A 22,672-nucleotide genomic window follows, 5' to 3' on the forward strand; every position below is an offset into this window, starting at 1 on the left:
CTAAATGAGTTTTTAGATGCTGTATCCCATTTGGCTTCTGGTCACGTTTTAAGACAGCAGTGGGAATGTTGGAGAATCTCTTCCCCCTTGGATGATGTGGAGATGAAGAGTGGACATTCGGTCCGGCTGTTGCTGTTTGGCCAGCTCTGCCATGTGATTGCTCCTTTTCACTGTCACCACCAATCCATTAATGACACAGCTGCGTTAACTGTCCTGGCACGTTTCCAGACTGGCATGCAGTCTGCCTTTGCCAGGAGTGAATAATTTTACCCAATGGCAAAACAGAAGTTGGCATTGCACCTCTTTGGGTCAGCTGCTGTGTGATTGATGTCACATAGCGCCTCAAAAGATTTTGTTACATAGTGGTTAAAGCCTTCTCACCAAAATGAACTGATGAATGGGAACAATATTCTTGGACTTCAAAAACTTCAATTTAAGTATGTGCAAAATCTTATGTTTGTGCAGCTGATGGCAATTTTGATTCCCATTATTTGAAACCAGATCTGAATTTCAGTGTAAATTAACTTTCAAGACCATAACGCAGCCCAAACGTTGCTAGGTTTCTGTGAGACCGTGCCAACAACCCTTACATTTTGATCAATCTTCAAGAGCAAGAGGTGTAAATGTAGCCAAACCACTTCATTACAAAACCCAAAAGGAGCTGTTAAAGTAGTTCTGGAGGCTTGAACCCTTGGAATGATGGAAGTGGGACTTGTGGGGCATGAGAAAGATCCAGTTCTGGGTTATATCTGGTAACGGTTTCATTGTAGAATGAAACTGAAGTGAAGAGCATGTAGCCATTTATTAGCCATATTTGGATAAATGGCTAATGTAATATTATTAATATCTTTGGATGTGAAAAATGGTACTGGAATCTTTAATTTAGTGCTTGGTATTGAGTCCATTCTTCTTGGTGGAAATGTTTCGACAGCGGTGGTTTTATCTGAAAAAACTGTCTCAACAGATGATTCCCTGTTTGCAATTAGTGCTAGTGTTAACCTTATTTTGGCCTCACAAGCAGAACTTTCACAAGGGATTACTTGTAGGTCAGTGCTCTGTTGGATTTGGTCTCCTTGGAGAGAACGTAATATGTAGGGTTTGGAAGAGAAATTAATGCAGCAATTTGTCAAGCTATAATTTGAGTAAGAGCTTATAGCATTGGCTTTCTGCTTAAAAAAAATCCCTCCACCACCCCCAAAAAGATACGGTGGAATAGAAAATGGTGTCATTTAATTGGTAGGTATTGCACAGCTGATAAAAGGATGCCTATTGCTCACACGATGTTGAAGGTATTTTATATTTATTTGCATTTTATATATGAAAAAGGCAAACCAATCCAGATGGAACTGTGTTTAGTCATGTACAGGTCAAATGTATTCTGCTTATATGAAAGTCCCTAAATGACCTTGGTGTAGGGTTACTCACTATCTTTTGATTGAGTGACTTAATTCCAAGCAATGACTTGCTCAAAGACCTGCAATAAAGCCATTGATCTGCTTACACATGTTTAAACAGGAAAAAGTTACCAGAAAACCTAAAGCTTGAAATTATAAACACAGTTTTCACATAAGATGGGACATGGAATTGTGGTTAACTCATTCCCTGTACTATTTGTCTTCCTAAATAAGTTATTCAAGGTTTGATTGCAGACTGGATGCTGGAAGTTGCAACAGCCTCATATGATTCAAGGTACCTCTGCAGCAATGGACTCTATAATTTGCTGCGCTGATTGACAGCCCCCTCAACCCTAACCAAGGGCACCTGAGACCGGAACTTTTGATAACAGCTGAGCACTGAATTTTCCAATTTCTGATTACACGCCCCCCCCCCCCCCCCCAGATTGGAACCAAGCAGTAAAAAGAATAACTGAGTGGCATAGAAGACAGTGGAGCAGCTTGTAACTGGGAGTTAGTAATTAAAATCCGACATTACAGAGAGTTGGCTCTCCCAGGGTGTCATCATTCAGTCATTAGACTCTGTAGCACGGGGAGACTGCAGAATGCAATGTAATGGGAAATATCCACAACATGTTCCAGACCCCAGAGAAATGAACAAAAACTTCTACATTTTGTCTGGCATGCCAAGTTTTGCACAAGGTTATGAACAGCCCACTGTTGAAAGGACATTAAATCCATAGAGAGTGTAGATTCAACAGGATGATGCCAGGGTTGGAAAACTGTTTTGAAGAGAGACACGGGCAATAGGAATAGGCCATTCAGTTCCTCAACCTGTTCTGCCATTCAGTGAGATCATAGCTTATATGTATTTTAACTCCATTTAGCTGTCTTGGCTCCATTTTCTTTTATACTCTTGTCTAACAAAAATCTACTGATCTCCGATTTAAAATTATTAATTGAAATAGCTTTTTGTGGGAGAGTTCCACACTCCTACCATCTTTTGAGTGAAGGAATGTTGCCTATCTTCTCTCCTGAATGGATTGGCTCTAATTTTAAGGTTATATTTCCATGCCCTCGACTCCCCCACCAGTGAATAACGTTTCTCCCTATCCACCCTATCAATTCGTTTTGCAATCCTGAAAACCTCAATTAAATCACCCCTTAACCTTCCAAACTCCAGGGAATACAAGCCTAGTTTATGTAAACCTTATGTAAGATGCCTAGAATGTGAGAAACTGGGACTATTTCCACCAGAGCAGAGAAAGCAAAGAGATTTAATAGAGCTTTTTTTTTTAAATTATGGTGAGTTTAGTTAGATTGAGTAGGGAAATGCTATTTTCCCTGGCCAAGGAGTCAGTGACATTGGGTCATCAATTTAAAATTGCCATTCAGTGAGGAAGGAGGTTAAGATAAACATCTCTCTTTAACAGTTGTTGGAGCTTTGTCACAGAGAGCATTTGAGGCAGCGATTGCATCATGTTCCTTCAAAGGCACCTTCTCAAGGGCATTTAGGATTGGCATCAAATGCTGGTTTAGCCAGAGATACTCATATGCCATGAAAGAATAAAAAAGTGCTCTGCTCCCCCAACACAGTCTTGGTGGAGGGGGGATTCCCCCCTCCAGTCCTGCAATTTGTTGCTGGTTGACCTTCTCTCCCAGCCCCACACGTAGTTGAAATTTTCCCATTCACCCTGTCCCCCTTTTGAAAAATTACGATGGGCACATTGAATCTTTTAATAAACTCTGCTTTAATTGCAATATATTCAAGGGGTAAGTGCATAATTTTCAGACAGGTCAGTGAGGTTGTGAGTACAAAGCTGAATCTAATTAGAAGCAACTAAACATTTCAGAGTAATAGAAGAAATCATGAGGGATAATTATATTGAACGCAAAAGTAAACTGAGGATTACAAGCCAATATTCCAAAAGTTTTCTTAAAAAAAAATGTATGAAGATCAAACAATGCTAATAATTAGGGGCTTGATTTTAAAAGTAAATTGTGAAATTATATTTAATTTTCTGTCCGTGCTAACTCACTAGTTGATGATTAAGCATTTTTTCTTCATCTTCTGTGGTGTGCTTTGTGCATTGTTTCCCACTCCTGCAGTTTCGTGTTTGCAATGTGAACACAGTTTATTTCCGTGTTCCATGCAGCAGTGACACTAAATGTTCCAGGCAATTTGGTTGGCCAGTGGCGTGATGACAAGACTAGCCAGTAAATTGGCTTCTAACATTTGATGACTAGCTTTTTCCAAAATTAAATTTAACGCTGCAGACTATGGTCCTGTGAAGGGGACTGGCCATGTTAAAATCTGAGGCTGGTAGCAAGCTAGGTGTCTCAAAGGCTCAAGGACTGGCATCGATCGCCTGCTGTTACCAGGAGCACCACAGTTTTGTTGAAATGCAGTTGTTAAGACTATCTCCATCTCTGTAAAGTGGCTGCCATAAGTCACAGCAGCAAGCAAGAACAGAAACAGGAGGAGGCTATTCAGCTGCTCAGGCCTGCTCTGTCATTCAGCTAGGCCATGGCTGATCTGTACTTCAGCTTCATTAACCCACCTTTGCTCCATATCCTTTGATATTCTTACCCATCAAAATTTTATTGACCTCTCAGTCAACTATTCAAAGGAGCAGAAAATGCCTAAAGTAGTTTTTGACCTGGTGCACTGCAAGTAATATGCCTCAGGCAGAATATCCCCTACATCTCCCTTTCATACTTAAATGGAGAGCAGAATACTATTCGGAGGAAGTGCCAAGTTAATGATCAATGAGTGTTGTGACAGGTCAGAGATGCATGCTGTTAATCGTTCGGCTAACAATGAATATAGCACCCAATTTTCTTTAAGACTTGCAGCATAACCAGTTTTTCCAATGTATTGTAACACGAATCTAGATTTTGTTGTTTAGTATTGTACGACACGAGACATAGAATCATAGAATAGTGCAGCACAAAAGGAGGCCATTCAGCCTGTTAGGTCTGTAGCAGAAGATATACATCAACTGACTTGCATTTATATAGCACAATTCACAACTTCAGGACATCTGTAACTGTAATATGCTTGACACAATGAATTTCTGAACTTCAATTGCTTTAGCAGTGGGAATATCCAGATCATAAAAATGACTAGGACAAACTAGTTGTTATGTGAACTAGATTTTAAAACACAACTCTTCTCTTTGTCTCCTTTACACAGTTATGGAAAAGCAGCATTTTGCTTAGAGGAACTCATGATGACTAACCCTCACAATCACCTGTACTGTCAACACTATGCAGAGGTAGGTGCGAGAGGAGCATTCTCATGGGATATCATGGGATTAATCTGATCATGTTCTGCTTGATACATAACAACCTTGACCTGGGTCTGAAGGTGATATGTGTCAGCTGTGGCTCAGTGAGTAGCAGTCGTGTCTCTGAGCGTTGAAAGTTCAAGTCCCACACATGAGACTTGAACATGTAATCCAGGTTAACAATCGAGAGTAGTCGGAGGTGCCACCTTTCAAATGAGATGTTAGACCGAGGCCCCGTCTGTGCTCTAAGATGGGCATAAAAGAACTCTCAGCCGCTGTTTTGAAGAAGAGCAGGGGAATTCTCCCCAGTGTCCTGGCCAATATTTATCTCTTAACCAACATCACAAAAACAGGTCATTAGATCATTCTCACACTGCTGTTTATGGGACCTTGCTGTGTGCAAATTTGCTGCTGTGTTTCCTACATTACAACATTGCAATTGACTGTAAAATGCTTTGGGGCATCCTGAGGTCATGAAAGGTGCTTTAGAAGCATAAGTATTTTTTCCAATAGAAAGAAAGATTGGCTTGCATTTATGTAGTGCTTTTCATGACCTCAGGACATCCGTTAACATTTTGCAGCCAGGTAAGAAGTTTTGAAGTCCCTGTTGTAAGGTAGGAAATTTGACGGCCAATTTGCAAACAGAAAACTCCCAGAAACAGCAGTGTGGCAATATCTAGACAGCCTGTTTGTGGAACCTTCCTATACACAAATTGCCTGCCGTGTTTCAGCGTAACGTGGTTTACAGGTGACACGAAAACTTGGAAATGTAGTAAACAATGGGGAGGATAGTAACAAACTTCAGGTAGACATAAAAAGAAAATGTTGGAAATACTCGAGGCCTGGACACATCTGCGGAGAGAGAAATGGAGTTAACATTTCAAGTCAACGGTCTTTCTTCAGTTGGAAAACGTTAGAGATGGAATTGATTGGTGTTCAGTCTTTTTGTGTGGTTGTATGGAAATGTGCAGTTTATGTTGCGCTTCTGTGAAGCTATAATTATGCTGCATTATTTAGTTGAAGAGAGTGGCCAACCCATGATACAGCAGACACAGAAAGGGATGGATACGGAAGGATGAAAAGTATTCAGCTCCTAGCAGTGACTCGTACTTTTGATTAGGTGGTCACTATTAAATCCAATAAGGGATTCAGGAGAAACTTTCTTAGTCATGAGAGTAGTGAGAAGATGGAACTCACTACCGTGTGGAGTAGTCAGAGGAAGCTAGCAAAACATATAAGAGAAAAAGTGATAGAAGTTTTTGTGGTGAGATGAAGTAGGGTGAAAGGAAATATGTGTATAGCATTAACACTGGCAAAGACCAGTTGGGCCGAATGACCTGTTTCTGTGCCGTAAAATCTATGTAACCACAACACCAAAACCATCCTAAAGTTGCTCTAACTGGTTCGCAAGTAGGCGCTTCAGATTTTACAAGACAATTTGAATGGTTAATCAGAAACGGTATGCTTCCAATCCAAGAGCTTTGTGCATGGCTTCACACGGCATTGAAATCCAGCTTTACACTTTATTATTCTTATACGTTTCTGTGTCTCACAGGTGAAATACACCCAGGGTGGACTGGAAAGCCTGGAAATCTCTCGGAAGTATTTTTCCCAGGCACTGAAACTAAACAACAGAAACATGCGTGCTTTGTTTGGGCTTTACATGGTAAGCTGGAACATGTTGAGGGATCTTTCCCCAGTGACATTATATAGTAATTCAGTGGAGAAGTTAGATCACCTTTCATTCATAACCTTGTAACCATGACTAGAGTGTGATGGAAGGATACAGCAGAGTAGGAACTATTCGACCCATTGTGTCTCCGCTTGAAAGAGCAATCCAATTAGTCCCACTCATTCCCCATAGCCCTGCATTTTTTTTCCTCAGCTAATTACCTAGTTCCTTTTTGAAAGTTATTATTGAATATGCTTCCACTGCCCTTTCAGGCAGCACATTCCAGATCACAACTCTGTGTAAAAAAACTTGCTCCTTTTGCCCTCAATCTGTGCCCTCTGGTTACCAATCCTCCTAACACAGTTTCTTCCTGTCTGCTCTATCATTTTGAACAGCTCTATTAAATATCCCCTTAACCTTCTCTGCTCTTAAGGGAGAACAATTCCAATTTCTCCAATCTCTCGATGTGTGTTGAAGAGTTGGAAGAAGCAGTCTGTCAGAATTTGCTGCCTTTATTTCACCTCTATGATGTACGCTTTCTTTGCACTGAATGCTGTTAGAACATTCTGAAGTGTGTTTCCTCTCGGTGCTTTTTGGTGCAATAGATTGTTCGTACTGGTAGTTTGCATCATTTCTGTTTTGCCAGTGAATGCTCTGGATATTCAAGGACAAAATCCATGCAATTTCTTACCTTGTGCTAAGGCGTACTCTAGTGTGGTAAAAATGGAAAATGTTATTTTGCACAGTTAGCACCCAATATGGGAAGAAGTTGAAATGATTTATTTCTTCCCTCTTTCCTTTGCAGTCTGCAAGTCATATTGCATCAAGCTCTAAAGCTAATGCTAAAATGAAGAAGGACAATATGAGGTATGCTACTTGGGCAGCTACACAGATCAACAAAGCTTATCAGGTGAGTAAGAAAATAACGCTACATGTTAATTTCACCAGGTTTGCCCCCAGTCTCATTTTGGTTGAACTTAGTTGGGATGATATTAGAACCATATCTTAAGGAACTATATTTTCTTTTAAAAGTTGGGAGGACATTGCATTATTTGGACACTTGGGAACTCACCTGAGTTTTTTTAAAAAATGTCATAAGTTTACCTTGGACTGTGAGCAAGCATGCCTTTTCCAAGAAATCACATAACCTCAGCTAAATGACCAGCATGGCAATTGTGGAAGAGAGCTATTTGTTTATTTGAACTGCAGTCATTTTAATTGGGAAAAAAAAACTGCTTCAAAAGCAAATGCCCTAGTGATTTACTGAAAATCGCCTGACAGAGATAAAGTATGTTTTGAACATTTTTTTAACTCAGTTGAGCATAAACCGAGAAGGGGAAAGCTACCCAGCTTGCGCTTTCCTGGCCTTGCCTGAAATACAGTGTATTTATCAGTATCCAGCTAGGAATCATCATTTCAGTGGAACTTGCCTGTATTTGGAAACCTGAGAGGCTGAGACGAGAAAAATTGATCTGGCTCTATTCTCTTCCGCGTTGAAGCTCCATTGGTGAGCATCTCCAGACATCTACTGGGACTAGCGGTCTGTCTTCACATGAGGGAGCTCCAGATCAACAGTGCCAATACCCTGCAAATTTTATTCTTTTTATGAAGCTTTTTCTTCAAGCACCCATCTCTGCAGAAGCCCTATTTTACTGTGCTCTGTTTGTGTGCGTGTTGTGTATGTGCTGGGGAATTTTAAAAGGGATGGATAGTTACATTTGTGGATTACAAATTGTGTGTTAAACAATGCTTGCAACTTGTTTTAAAAAAAAAGTTTTGTTTCACAAATCAATCATTCTAACAATCATCAATCTTAATGGACCTGCGTGAGAAGGTCAGCGGCGGCAGGAGATAAAAACCTGGCAGCAGAGAGCCCCTTCAACCTGTCAGAGCCAAAGTGTGACATCACAGGAAAACAGGTAGGTGATTGGTGGGTATCTTTTCATGTCTCTTTTGATTGGCCAAGTGGTTTAAATCAGGAGACGTTATTAGAGCTGTAGAGTACAGTTAAGAAATTCATTTTTAAAATATTTAACATTCAAATTAATTAATTAAATAGAATTGAAATGGCTAGGCAGGCGATGTGTTGCAGCTGCAGTATGTGGGAGCTGGTGTACATTGGTGTGATCCACGGTGACGACATCTGCAGCAAGCATTGGCTGCTCGGGGAACTTTGGCTCAGAGTTGATGAGCTAGCGTCTGAGCTGCGGACACTGCGACACATCAGGGAGGGGGAGAGTTACCTGGACACTTTGTTTCAGGAGACAGTCACACCCATTAGATTAATTACATCAAATTTGGTCCATGGTCAGGGACAGGAGGGTGTAACTGCGCGTGAGGTAGGTATGGGGTTCTAGAATTTAGCCATGGAAGAGCCTCAGCCGGTGCCCTTGCCCAATAGGTACAAGGTTCTTGCTCATGGTGTGGACAAGGGCACAGACTGCAGGGAGGATGAGCAAGCTGACCACAGCACCATGATACAGAGCGCCATTCAAGTGGGGGGAGAAAAGAGAAATGTAGTAGTAATAGGAGATAGCATAGTTAGGGGAACAGTTACTGTTCTCTGCAGCAGAAGCAGAGACTCCCGAAGGCAGTGTTGCCTACATGGTGCCAAAGTTAAGAACATGTCGCCTGGGCTGGAGAGGAACTCGGAGTGGGAGAGGAAGGATCCAGTTGTCATGGTCCATGTAGGTACCAATAACATAGGTAGGACTAGGAAAGAGGTTCTGATGAGGAACTATGAGCATCTCGGGGCTAAATTAAAAAGCAGAACCACAAAGGAAATAATCTCCGGATTACTGCCTGAGCCACGTGCAAATTGGCATATGGTAAATAAAATTAGAGAGGTAAATGCATGGCTCAAAGCTTGGTATAGGAGAAACAGGTTCTGATTCATGGGGCACTGGCATCCATACTGGGGAAGGACAGGGCTTCATTTGAACAATGCTAGGAACAGTGTCCTGGCGAATTGTATAACTAGAGTTATAGATAGGACTTTAAACTAATTAGTGCGGGGGAAGGTTCAATAGAAGAGAAGTTTAAAAAGAAACGAGAGAGCAGAGTTGCAAGGTAGTAAAGTGGTGAACGATAATCACAGTGTGACAGGAAGGGGCAGAAAATGTAAGCAGAAGAGTGCAGCAGAAATTAGAACCAGAATGAGTAATAATGGTAGAAAGTCAAAGCTTAAGGCTCTTTATCTGAAAGCATGCAGCATTTGTAACAAGATAGATGAGTTGGTGGCACAAATAGTAATATATGGACATGACTTGATAGCTGTTACAGAGACGTGGTTGTAGGATGACCAAAACTGGGAACTCAATATTCAAGAGTATTCGGCATTCCGGAAAAATAGGCAAAGGGGAAAAGGAGGTGGGGTAGCTTTGTTAATAAAGGAATGTATCAGCGTGGTGGTGAGTAGTGATATAGGTGCCATAGATCGTGACGTGGAATCAGTTTGGATAGAAATAAGGAATAGCAAGGGGAAGAAGTCACGGGTGGGAGTCGTCTATAGGCCCCTGAAGAGTTGTCTCTCACTGCAGGACAAAGTATAAATCGGGAAATAATGGAGGTGTGTAAAAAGGGTGCTACAATTATCATGGGTAATTTTAATCTGCATATCGACTGGACAAATCAGATTGGCAGGGGTAACATGGAATTTGTGGAGTGCATCAGGGATTGTTCCTTAGAGCAGTACATTGCAGAACCTACCCAGGAACAGGCCATTTTAGATCTAGTAATGTGTAATGAGGTAGGATTAATAACAGATCTCGTAGTTAAGGATCCTCTAGGGGGTAGCGATCACAACATGGTAGAATTTCAAATTCAGTTTGAGGGCGCACAACTCAGGTCTCAAACCAGTGACCTCAACTTAAATAGGGGCAGTTACAGAGGTATGAAGAAAGAGTTGTCTAAAGCGGGCTGGGAAAATAGACTAAGGGGAAGGTCAGTGGATGAGCAATGGCAGACGTTTAAGCAGATATTTCATAACACTCAGAAAAAATTTATCCCGATCAAAAAGAAGGATTCGATGAGAAGGATGAACCACCCGTGGTTAATAAAGGCGGTCAATGAGAGTATCCAATCAAAAACTAAGGCATACAAAGTGACAAAAACTAGTGGTAGGCCAGAGGATTGGGAATTTTTTAGGAACCAGCAGCGAATGACTAAAAAGCTAATAAAAAGGGAGAAAATTGATTATGAAAATAAATTGGCAAGAGGTATAAAAATAAACAGCAAGAGCTTCTACGAATATATAAAAAGAGAGTAGCTAAAGTGAGCATGGGACCCTTGGAGTATGCGATTGGAGAATTGATAATGGGGAACAAGGAAATGGCAGATAATTTAAACCAATATTTTGCATCGGTCTTCACGGTGGAGCACACTATAAACATCCCAAAGATATCAGATAAGCAAGGAGCTAATGGGAGGAAAGATCTTGTAACAGTCTCTATCACAAGAGACAAAGTATTTGACAAACTAATGGGACTAAAGGCAGACAAGTCACCAGACCTGATGGCCTGCATCCAAGGGTTTTAAAGTAAGTGGCTGCAGAGATAGTAGAGGCATTGGTCAAAATATTCCAGAACTCACTGGATTCCAGGAAGGTCCCAGAGGATTGGAAAACCGCTAATGTGATGCCCATGTTCAAGAAGGGAGGGAGACCCCAAAAGCAGGAAACTATAGGCCAGTCAGCCTAATATCTGCAGTTGGGAAAATGCTACAGTCCATTATTAAAGGAGAAATTGCAGGACATTTGGAAAAGCTTAATGCAATCAAACAGAGTCAACATGGTTTTGTGAAAGGGAAATCATGTTTGACAAATTTGCTAGAGTTCTTTAAGGATATAATAAGCAAAGTTGATAAAGGGGAACCAGCAGATGTAGTGTATTTGGATTTCCAGAAGGCATTCGATAAGGTGCCACATAAAAGGTTATTGCACAAGATAGGAGCTCACAACATTGGGGGTAATGTATCAGCATGGATTGAGATTGGTTAACACAGAAGTCAGAGAACCAGGTTTTTTCGGATTGGAAAGACGTAACTAGTGGTGTGCCATAAGGACCAGTCCTAGAGCCTCAATTATTTACTATCTATATTAATGACTTGGAGGAGGGGGCAGAGTGTAATGTATCCAAATTTGCAGATGATACAAAAATAGGTGGGAGGATGTGTTGTGATGAGGACATAAGGAATCTGCAAGGGGATATAGACAAGTTGAGTGAGTGGGCAAAAACTTGGCAGATGGAGTTTAATGTAGGAAAGTGTGAGGTCATGAACTTTGGTAGGAAGAATCAAAAGGCAGACTATTATTTAAATGGAGAGAGACTCCAAAAAGATGCAGCACAGAGGGATCTGGGTGTTCTTGTGCATGAAACACAAAAGGTTAACATGCAGGTGCAGGAAATATTTAAGAAGGCAAATGGAATTTTGGCCTGTATTGCTAGGGGGTTGGAGTTTAAAAATAGGGAAGTCTTGTTACAACTGTACAGGGTGTTGGTGAGGCCGCACCTGGAGTACTGTGTACAGTTTTGGTCCCCGTATTTAAGAAAGGATATACTGACATTGGAGTCAGTTCAAAAGAGATTCACTAGGATAATTCCTGGGACGAAGAGGTTGACTTATCAAGAACGGCTAAACAGGTTAGGCATTCATTAGAGTTTAGAAAAATGAAGGGTGATCTTATTGAAACGTACAAGATTCTGAGGGGCTTGACAGGGTAGATGTTGAGAAGATGTTTCTTGAAGTAAGGGACGTAGTTACAGAATAAGGGGACACTTATTTAAGACTGAGATGCGAAGGAATTTTTTTCTCAGAGGGTAGTAAATGTTTGGAATTCTCTACCCCAGAGAGTTATAGAAGCTGGATCACAGAAAGTATTTAAAGAGGAGCTAGATAGATTTTTGAAATATTGGAGAGTTGAGGACTATGTGGAGCTGGAATGAAAGAGGGGCTGAATGGCCTAATCCTACTCCTATTTCTGATGTTCTTATTCTAAGTTCATTGAAAGAAGCCTGGTTAAGGTCTCTTTTATTCTGGGTCTAACAGTAGCGAAGGTAAATAATTAGCCATTTTGGTGAGTAAATTAAATGTTTACACTATTGCTGTAACCTGTGGAGTAGGGGGGCTAGATAAACTGTACACTCCTCCCATCCCGGTCGTAACAGTGATACCAAGCAATGATAGCAAGAGATCAAGAACTTTGAACATGGCGGGCTAAGCACAAGTGAGATGGTAAAAGGAGGTTGCCTTGAATGATGGGATGGGCTGGTGCACAGTTTGTATCCAGCATGTGGCATTGCATGTGAGAAATTTATTGGGAGTTGTGTGAGGGCTTCTAGCACTGTAAAATCTGGGAATGGGGAATCAGGTCACTTGTACATTCCCTAGCAGGCTGTGACTGTCTGGCTGTCCAGAATGTGCAGAGTTGAGGCCTCTGCAATGAAGCATGTAAGTACCAGCAGGTAAGCAGTGGTTTAGTATTTCAGTTTCATAACTTGCATGGTAAGATTTGAATTCACTCCCTCAGAGTTAGCTGATCCAGTATGATAACCACTAGAGTACTGTTCACAAATATACTTGGAAGAAAGTTTACACTGATGTGTTGACATTAGGTGCTATGCATGGATTCTTGACTTGTAGAGTTAATCAGATGTGGTCTCTATCATTTTGCCTTTGGTCTGTTAGGATTATTACGGCTAGTGAGGTTACCAAAAAAAAACAGCCTGCAGGATTCTAATGAAATATAAACAGAAAATGCTGGAAATACTCAGCAGGTCAGGCAGCATCTGTGGTGAGAAACAGCATTAATGTCTCATGTCAATGATCTTTCACCTCCGTAGAAGCCACCGGATCTGCTGAGTTTTGCCTGCATTTTCTGCTTTTGTTTCAGATTTTCAGTGTCTGCAGTATTTTGCTTTTGTGTTAGATTCTTATGAGTTTAGCCTGTGCTATGTCCAGATCCTTAAATATAGCAACACAAACTAATATTGTTTCCTGAGAACAAACATGTGGGAATCACACACACAAGATTCATGTAAAGTACTGTTTCGTGTGCATATGTGTGTTGGGAGAAGGTATATTTTTACATGATATATTATGATTACTGAGAGTTGCTCTCTTCCAAATAATTGTACATTTGGCAACCAGAATTGTTTTTGACTTTTAGAAGGTCTGATGAAAAGAAAAGTGTATTGTCTCCTGAAATTCCTAATGCGCAAAATGTTGGTGTGTTGGCTTTAGACTGTTCTGGCCAGTAGCAGCTTTCCATTTCTGTCGTCTCGGTGTACATGTGGCACCTGACATTAAGTAGGAGAGAGCTGACATGTCTAATATATCTTTGAACAGACGTTCAGCTCCAGTCCCCCTTGATCACATTTGAGTTTATCTGAACACTATATACTTTGTATTAAAAATGTCCTTAGTGTAGTGGTTGTTTTTCACACTGGGTGGGATCTTACGTTCCCACTGAAGACAGTGAAGTCAGTTTAGAATGGCTTGCCGCATTTTATGGCCCTATTCCTGCTGGCACAGCGTCATAAAATTCCAGCCACTGTTTAATTAATTTACGGGATTGGGTGTTGCTGACATTTTTTTGAATCAATCCTTAATTGCTCTTCAAAAGGTGGTGGTGAGCCATCATCTTGAACTACTGCAATTGTGTGGTGAAGGTATTCCCACAGTGCTGTTAGAAAGGGAGTTCGTGACTTATTTCCAAGTCAGGATAATGTGTGACTTGGAGGTGATGATGTATCCATACACCTGCTGCCCTTGCTCTTCTAGGTGGTAGCAGTCGGAAGTTTGGGAGTTGCTGTCAAAGGAACTTTTGTGGCACTGCATCTTGATAATACACACTGTAAATACTACACCGTTAATGGCAGGAGTGAATGCTTAAAGTGGTAGATGGGTTGCCAGTCAAGCAGGTTGCTTTGCCCTGGATGACGCTGTGTAGCTTTGGTGTTGTTGGAGCTGCACTTATCCAGACAAGTGGGGAATATCCCATCATACTCCTGATTTGTAGATCGTGGAAAGATTTTTGGGATTCAGGAGGTGAGTTACTTGCCACAGAATATCTACCTTCTGACCTGTTCTTCTAGCCACAGTAAGTATGTCGCTGATCCAGTTAAGTGCCTGGATAATGGTGACCCCCCCACCCACCCACCCAGGATATTGATGGTGGTGAAGGATTCAATGATGGTAAATGCGTTGAATATCATGGGGAGGTAGTTACACCCTCTCTTGTTGGAGATGGTCATTACCTGGCACTTGTGCAGCACGAATGTTATTTGCCACTTTTCAGCCCAGGGGCAGAATCTTCGGCTCAGTGAGCGGGGGGGCGGGTGTGTGCCCTGACATCACTGCGCGTCATTGAGATCTTCAGTTCGGCTGGCGTGTGTCCGAGTCGGCTGTGCACCCCCTGAACTGTCAAAGGCCGATGAAGGCCAGTTAACTTATCAATTAAAACAATAAACTGAGCTGCCCGTCCAACCTTAAGGTTGGCGGTGGGCAGGCGAAGAAGGCGGCCTTCTCATTTTTTCATGGAACCTCATCCACGGGCGGGATGAGGTTCCATGAAGGTTTTTAGAGGTCTGAAAAAATTTGTTTCACTTGACGGGACATGTCCTAAAAATTTTTTTTTTCCTTTGTTAAAATTTTTTTAAACTTAAACTGATCTCCCTGAGGCAGATCTGTGCCTCAGGGAGATTTCTGCACTCCTTTGCGCACATACGCAGTGGAGGCCCTGACTCAGGAAACCACCCACCCACCCGCACAGGGAGCGGTCAGTGCTTCCAGGGGCGCGTCACGCTGGGTGGGCTTTAATTGGCCCGCCCATGTAAAGTGGCGGCGACCAGCCAATCGCGGGCGGCAATCGGCTGCGTGCGCACCCACTCCTGCCCAACCCCCTCGACAAGGAGAAAATTCTCCCCCAGGTCTTGCTGCATGTAGACACGGACTACTTCATTATCTGAGGAGCTGCAAGTGAAACTTAACACTGTAAATCGTCAGCGAGCATCCCCATTTCTGACCTTAAGATGGGGGAAAGGTCGTTGATGAAGCAGCTGAAGATGGTTGGGCCGAGGACACTACCCTGAGGAACTCCTGCAGTGATGTCCTGGGACTCAGATGATTGACCTCCAACAACCACAACCATCTTACTTTGTGCTTGGTATGACTCCAACCAGTGGAGAATTTTCTTCAGTTTTGCTAGGGCTCCTTGATACCACACTTGGTCAAATGCTGCCTTGATGTCAAGGGCAGTCACTCTCACCTCACCTCGGGAATTCAGCTCTTTTATCCACGTTTGAACCAAGGCCATAACAAGATTAGGAGCCGGCAGAACCCAAGCTGAATAGATTATTGGTGAGTAAGTCTTGGTTGATAGCACTTTCAACGACACCTTCCATCACTTTGCCAATGATCGAGAATAGACCGAAGGGGTGGTAATTGGTCGGGTTGGATTTCTCCTGCTTTTTGTGGACAGGACATAACTGGGCAATTTTCTACCTAGCCGGGTAGATGCCAGTGTTTTAGCTGTAGTGGAACAGCTTGACTAGGGGCACAGCAAGTTCTGGAATACAAGTCTTCAGTACTATTGCCAGGATGTTAACAGGGTCCATAGCCTTTGCAGTGTCCAGTGCCTTCAGCCGTTTCCTGATATCACATGGAATGAATCGAATTGGCTGAAGACTGGCATCTGTGATGCAGGGGACCTCCAGAGGAGGCCGAGGTGGATCATCCACTCGGCACTTCTGACTGAAGATGGTCGCAAATGCTTCAGCCTTACCTTTTGCATTTATGTGCTGGGCTCCCCCACAATTGAGGATGGGGATTTTTGTTGAGCCTCCTCCCTCTGGTTAGTTGTTTAATTGTCCACCGCCATTCACAACTGTATGTGACAGGACTGCAGAGCTTGGATTTGTTGTGGGGTCGTTTTAGCTCTTTCTCTAGCTTCTGCAGTTCAGCATGTATGTAGTCCTGTATTGTAGCTTCACCAGGTTTCAGACAACCCTGGTTCTCATTGAACCAGGGTTGATGAGCTCTACTTGATGGTAATAGTGGAGTGAGGGATATGCCAGGCCATGAGGTCACAGATTGTAGTTGAATGTACTTCTGCTGCTGCTGATGGCCCACAGCACTTCATGGATGCCCGGTTTAGAGCTGCTGGATCCATTCTGAGCCTATCCCATTTAGCTGGGTGGTAGTGCTACACAACACAATGGAGGGTGTCCTCTGTATGAAGATGGGACTTCATCTCCACAAGGGCTGTGTGGTGATCATTCTTACTTGTACTGTCATGGACAGATGCATCAGCAACAGGTAGGTTGATGAGCATGAGATCAAGTAGATTTTTCCCTCTTGTTGGCCTGTCATCATAGCTGCTGGCCCGGTCTAGCAGCTGTATCCTTCTGGACCAGCTTGATCAGTAGTGGTGCTACTGAGCCACTCTTGGTGAATGACTTTGAAGTCCCCCACCCAGAGTATATTCTGTGTCCTTGCCACCTTCGTTACTTCCTCCTAGTGATGTTCAACATGGAGGAGTACTGATTCATCAGCTGAGGGTGGGGGCTCGGGGTGTGGTTGGGGGAAAGGAAGGTGATAATCAACAGGAAGCTTCCTTGCCCATGTTTGACCTGATGCCATGAGACCTCATGGGGTCTGGAGTCAAATTGAGGACTCCCAGGGCCACTCTCTCCTGATTGTATGCAACTGTGCCACTGCAACCTCTGGTAGATCTGTCCTGCTGGTTGAATAGAACATACCCAGTGATGGTGGTGTCTGTAAAGTATGATGCTGAGAATATGACTGTGTCAGACTGTTGCTGACCTCTCTTGAGTGTAGCACCTCTCCCAATTTTGGCATAGGTTCCCCGGATGTTATCAAAGAGGATGTCTCAGGGTCTACTGGCCTTTGTCATGTCCAAATCCAGAAATTCGCAAGAGAGGTATACAGTGCTGTCTCTCCAGGGGTAGGTATTAGAACCATTACTCTTTTTTTTACGTATAATAATGACTTGAACTGACAAATGAATCCCAAGCCAGATGGTGAAGAATGAAACCAGACACAAATCCTTATCATGATAGTTGCTTTCTTTACAGAATGCAGAATTACAAATGTCTGCCTCCTACTCACTACCCCAGTGTCCCAGCAAGCTCTCTTTATAAACTTTTGATTAAAAATCAAATAAGCAAAGGAACTAATAAACTTATTAATGGGCATTGTAACACAAACCAAATCTTCAAAGTAAACTTATCTAATATAAATTAAAATAATATTCTGGGGGGAGATGATGCACTCCAGCTCCTGCAGTGCCCACCGGTCAGGGAAGGCCTCAAGCGTACCGGTGGACACCGCGTGCTCCTGCTCTGAGGGCATCTGGGTGCAGACGTCACCGCGGAAGAGGGGCAGACAGTCAGGACAGACGACCCCCCCCCCCTCCCCCTCAACTGTGCGTTGCCAGCACGGAGCTGAAGTGCAGCCAAGATTTGAGGAGCAGCCCCTTCAAACAGTTAAAATGGGCTGCAACCTCATACATTTTACAGGAAGGTGGAACATGGGCTGCTGGAGGCCGCAGAAAAGACAGGCAGCCTGGGAGTCCGTGAACCACCTTAATCACAGGACTGCTGTGTACAACACCCTGCATACCAAATCCCTGATGTAAAGGGGAGGACTCCCACACAGAGAGCCCTCTCTATGTCCAGGCTCCCTCTATTCCCTCTTGAGTAAAATTCAAATAAATTAACTAATAAATAAATTAACAAAGTGACAGCTCCTTAAAGGGCCAGGCTCTCCCTATAAGCAAACCAATAAAACAAATAAGCTAATTAACAATTAACCCCTTAAAGGAGCACTGTAACTAAAAACAAACACTTTTAACAGAAACTTATCAAAATTAAATTAAAATACCCCTTTGGGGGCTCCAACCCTTGTGGCCTCCCCCGGTGGTGGAAGGTATCCAGGCTCGCTTTATATGCTCTTTACGAAAACCAATAAATCAATAAAAATAAACTAATAAAAGATGTGTTAGCCGCCAATGGGGCACCGTAACAAAAACAAAACTTTAAAAGAAACTTACATAATTAAATTAAAATGTCATTCCTGGGGCTGACGATGCAGCCCAGCCCCCAAGGTGCCCACTGGTAGCAGAAGGCCTCTAGTGTACTGGTGGACACAGTGTCCTCCCTCTTCAGGGACATCCAGCCACAAACATAGCCGTGAAAAAGGGGCTGACAGTCAGGCCGAATGACCCCCTCGACCGCCCACTGCCTGAACCTGTTAATGGCCACCTTGGCCAGGCCCAGGAGTAGGCTTACTCTGAACAGCATCTGTGTGGAGAGAGAAACAGAGTCGACGTTTCAAGTCCGTATGACCCTTCTTCAGAGCTACGAGGTCCTTCTCCCTCCTCACCCACCTCCACACGGAGTGACCAAAGATCAGGAGTGTGGGGTTGAAGACGATTGCTCATCAGTTGTGGCAGAGTGAATGTGAATGCTGCTATGAGCAGCATCTGCTGGCAGCAAAAGCCAACTGCACCAGGTATTCCCAGGCAGTCTCCCATTCAAGTACTAACCCAGGTAAGAGTCTGCTTAACTTCTGTGATCAGACAGGATCAGGTGTTTTCAGACTAGCATGATTCTAGGCAGGGTCCCTTTATACTCTTTAAAATAACAGTGAAACAATATTAATCAAATAACATTAACCAAATTTGGCGGAGGGTGGGGTGGTGACAGCTCCCTAATGGGACACTGAAACACGGATCAAATTACCAAAGGAAACTTACAAAATTTTAAATTAAGATGTCACTTTGTGGGGTGAAGATGCATCCCAGCCTCCCAGTCACCAGTGGACACCGCGTGCTCCCTATCCAAGGACACCCGGGTGCTGATGTAAGGCACTCTTTATATGTGCTTAAGTCCTTAATTAAATAATGTCCTTCATCTGTGTATCTTTAACACTATAATTAACCTACTGTTAACATGAACTTGGGTTTAAGAGCATAATTTCCAAGTTTGAAAAATGTACTAAATAATGGCAGAGCAGACTTCAGGAGGATAAAAATTGATGAAAGAGGTAAACACATGGCAGATTAAAATAATCAAATAAACCTGAAGTACTGCATTTTGGAAGGAAGAATGAGGAGAGGCAATATTAGTATCAATGGTACAATGTTAAAGATGGTGCACTTACATCTCTGAAGGGGAAGGACAAGTTGATAAGACTGTTTAAAAAAGTATATGGGATCGTGGACTTTATTAATTGAGACATAGAGTCTGAAAGCAGGAATGCTAAACGTTTATAAATCAGTGGTTAGTCATCAGCTGGGATATTGTGGAAGAACAAGACCTTAGAAAGGGTGCAAGGTGATTTACTAGAATGGGATAAGGGAGCTCAATTACATCAAGATATTAAGGAAGTTGGGATTATCCTCCTTAGAGCAGAGTTTAAGGGGAGATTTAATGGGGGTGTGCAAAATTATGAAGGGTTTTGATAGAATAAATAAGAAAAACAATTGTTTCTAGTCAGTAACTTGATGATACAGATTTAAGAGCATTAATGAGAGAATCGGAAGTGAGACTAGGAGAATTGTTTTTAATGGAGTGAGTTGTTGTGATGTGGAATGCATTGCCCGTAAGGGCAGTAGAAGCCGATTCAATAGTTACTTTCAAAAGGGAACCGGATAAACACCTGAAAACGAAAAATTCGCAGAGGTCTGGGGAGAACACAGGAGAGTGGGACCAACAGGATAGCTCTCTCAAAGAGGGAAATACATGTGTGACGAATCGAATAATTTCCCTTTGCGCCATAATGTTCTCCGATTCAACATACAACGGCAACCTCTGTTTATAAAGCAGGATTAACGTAGTTAAAAAGATCCAAATGTGCTTTGTAGGAACGTTACCAAACCAAAATTTGATACCATGACCCATAGAGATATTAAGAGAGGTGACCAAAAACTTGGAGCTGAATCTTCAGCTTGGCGAGTGGGGGCGGGGCTCGCTGGCCGAGGTGTAAAATGATGCGGGGTAACATTGGACATGCGTCCCAACATCACCCCGCGTCATTTAGATTTTCAAAACAAAAACAGAATTACCTGGAAAAACTCAGCAGGTCTGGCAGCATCGGCGGAGAAGAAAAGAGTTGACGTTTCGAGTCCTCATGACCCTTCAACAGAACTTGAGTTCGAGTCCAAGAAAGAGTTGAAATATAAGCTGGTTTAAGGTGTGTGTGTGTGTGTGTGTGTGTGTGTGTGTGTGTGTGTGTGTGTGTGTGTGGGGGGGGGGGCGGCGCGGCGGAGAGAGAGAGAAGTGGAGGGGGTTGGTGTGGTTGTAGGGACAAACAAGCAGTGATAGAAGCAGATCATCAAAAGATGTCACCAACAATAGAACAAAAGAACACATAGGTGTTAAAGTTGGTGATATTATCTAAACAAATGTGCTAATTAAGAATGGATGGTAGGGCACTCAAGGTATAGCTCTAGTGGGGGTGGGGAGAGCATAAAAGATTTAAAAATATTTAAAAATAATGGAAATAGGTGGGAAAAGAAACATCTATATAATTTATTGGAAAAAAATAAAAGGAAGGGGGAAACAGAAAGGGGGTGGGGATGGGGGAGGGAGGTCAAGACCTAGAGTTGTTGAATTCAATATTCAGTCCGGAAGGCTGTAAAGTGCCTAGTCGGAAGATGAGGTGTTGTTCCTCCAGTTTGTGTTGGGCTTCACTGGAACAATGCAGCAAGCCAAGGACAGACATGTGGGCAAGAGAGCAGGGCGGAGTGTTAAAATGGCAAGCGACAGGGAGGTTTGGGTCATTCTTGCGGACAGACCGCAGGTGTTCTGCAAAGTGGTCGCCCAGTTTACGTTTGGTCTCTCCAATGTATTTGTCCCTACAACCACACCAACCCCCTCCACTTCTCTCTCTCTCTCTCTCTCTCTCCGCGCCCCCCCCCCCACACACACCTTAAACCAGCTTATATTACAACTCTTTCTTGGACTCGAACTCAAGTTCTGTCGAAGGGTCATAAGGACTCGAAACGTCAACTCTTCTCCACCGATGCTGCCAGACCTGCTGAGTTTTTCCAGGTAATTCTGTTTTTGTTTTGGATTTCCAGCATCCGCAGTTTTTTTGTTTTTATTTAGATTTTCAGTTCGGCGGGCGGCTAAGGCCATTAATGAACTAATTAAGCCTATGGAGAAAGCTGCCTTTCCAATCTAAAGGCTGGCGAGGGGGCAGGTGAAGAGCCCAGGCGGCCTTCGCGTTTTTCATGGAACCTCATCCACGGGTGGGATCAGGTTTCATGAAGGGTTTTTAAACTTACAGAAAAATTTTTTATTAAAATTAATGTCCCAGCTCATGTGACAGTTTCACATGAGGGGACAGGTCATGAAAATTTTTGCAACACTTTATTACACTGTTTAAACTTAAGACTAATCTCCCTGAGGCGCCTCTACATGCATGCACAGGGGGCGCTCGGCACTTCCAGGCGCGCGTCACGTTGGGTGGGACTTGATTGGCCCGCCCACATAAAATGGCAGCGTGGACCTGATCGGGGGCGCTGATCGGGATCGTGCCCCCCCCCCCCACACCTTAGCAGGTGGGGGATAATTCTCCCCTTGGTGAAGGGGATATGATTTTAGGGAACAACTTATAGGAGGAGAGAGAGGTTTAGGGTGGGAATCCACAGCTTGAGGGGTAGGCAGCTGAAGGCAAGGCCACCAATGGTGGAGCGATAAAAATTGTGGATGCACCAGAGGCCAGAATTACTGAAACCTGTTGAAAGCATATTGCCTTTGCACTCTGAACAGTATTTTTTGGTGGCACCTCAGCAGCCGTGTGTAGTCAATCTGTTTAACCAACATAACGGCACACACACATGTGAAGATAAGTTGCATTTATCTACAGTGGTTGTTGGTTTGTTTAGTTTTGAAGTTGAACTCACTTTGGCAGCAATACAGGCTAATTGCTGTGACAGATGTTCATTGCTCCAATTCGGCTGCTCCAAGGAAACTGAAATCTATCATGAAAATAAGAGAACTTTTGTCTTTTCACTGATTCATGCCAGAGTCCACAAGGGAGCTCAAAATTTAATTGGCTCCAAATATTTACCCTTTCCCAGTTGCATTGAAATGTTTACTGAAGTGGACACTTGCACTGAGTGCTGCAGATTAATTTGAAGATATCATGCAAAATAGTCATATAGTTAACCATTGCATCTGTACTTAACCTGGTAATTTTAGGATTGTGATGTTTAGGATATTGTTTCTCGATGCAAGTTTTCATTCCACCACTCTGTTTCAGAATATGATGCCAAAGTTCTCCATGCT

General features: G+C 42.9%; 1 protein-coding gene across 4 annotated transcripts in view; it reads left to right on the forward strand.

The window, feature by feature from the left end:
* Positions 1 to 22,672, forward strand: part of emc2 (ER membrane protein complex subunit 2) — a 102,189-nt gene that overhangs the window by 57,687 nt on the left and 21,830 nt on the right. For all 4 annotated transcript variants that reach the window (XM_041190471.1, XM_041190472.1, XM_041190469.1 and 1 more), the window contains 3 exons: positions 4,591 to 4,672; positions 6,240 to 6,350; positions 7,162 to 7,266. In XM_041190471.1, coding sequence (XP_041046405.1) covers positions 4,591 to 4,672; positions 6,240 to 6,350; positions 7,162 to 7,266 — 298 coding nt within the window. The remainder of the gene's footprint in view (positions 1 to 4,590; positions 4,673 to 6,239; positions 6,351 to 7,161; positions 7,267 to 22,672) is intronic.

Source organism: Carcharodon carcharias, chromosome 6 (assembly GCF_017639515.1).
Source record: "Carcharodon carcharias isolate sCarCar2 chromosome 6, sCarCar2.pri, whole genome shotgun sequence".
Lineage (NCBI taxonomy): Eukaryota > Metazoa > Chordata > Chondrichthyes > Lamniformes > Lamnidae > Carcharodon > Carcharodon carcharias.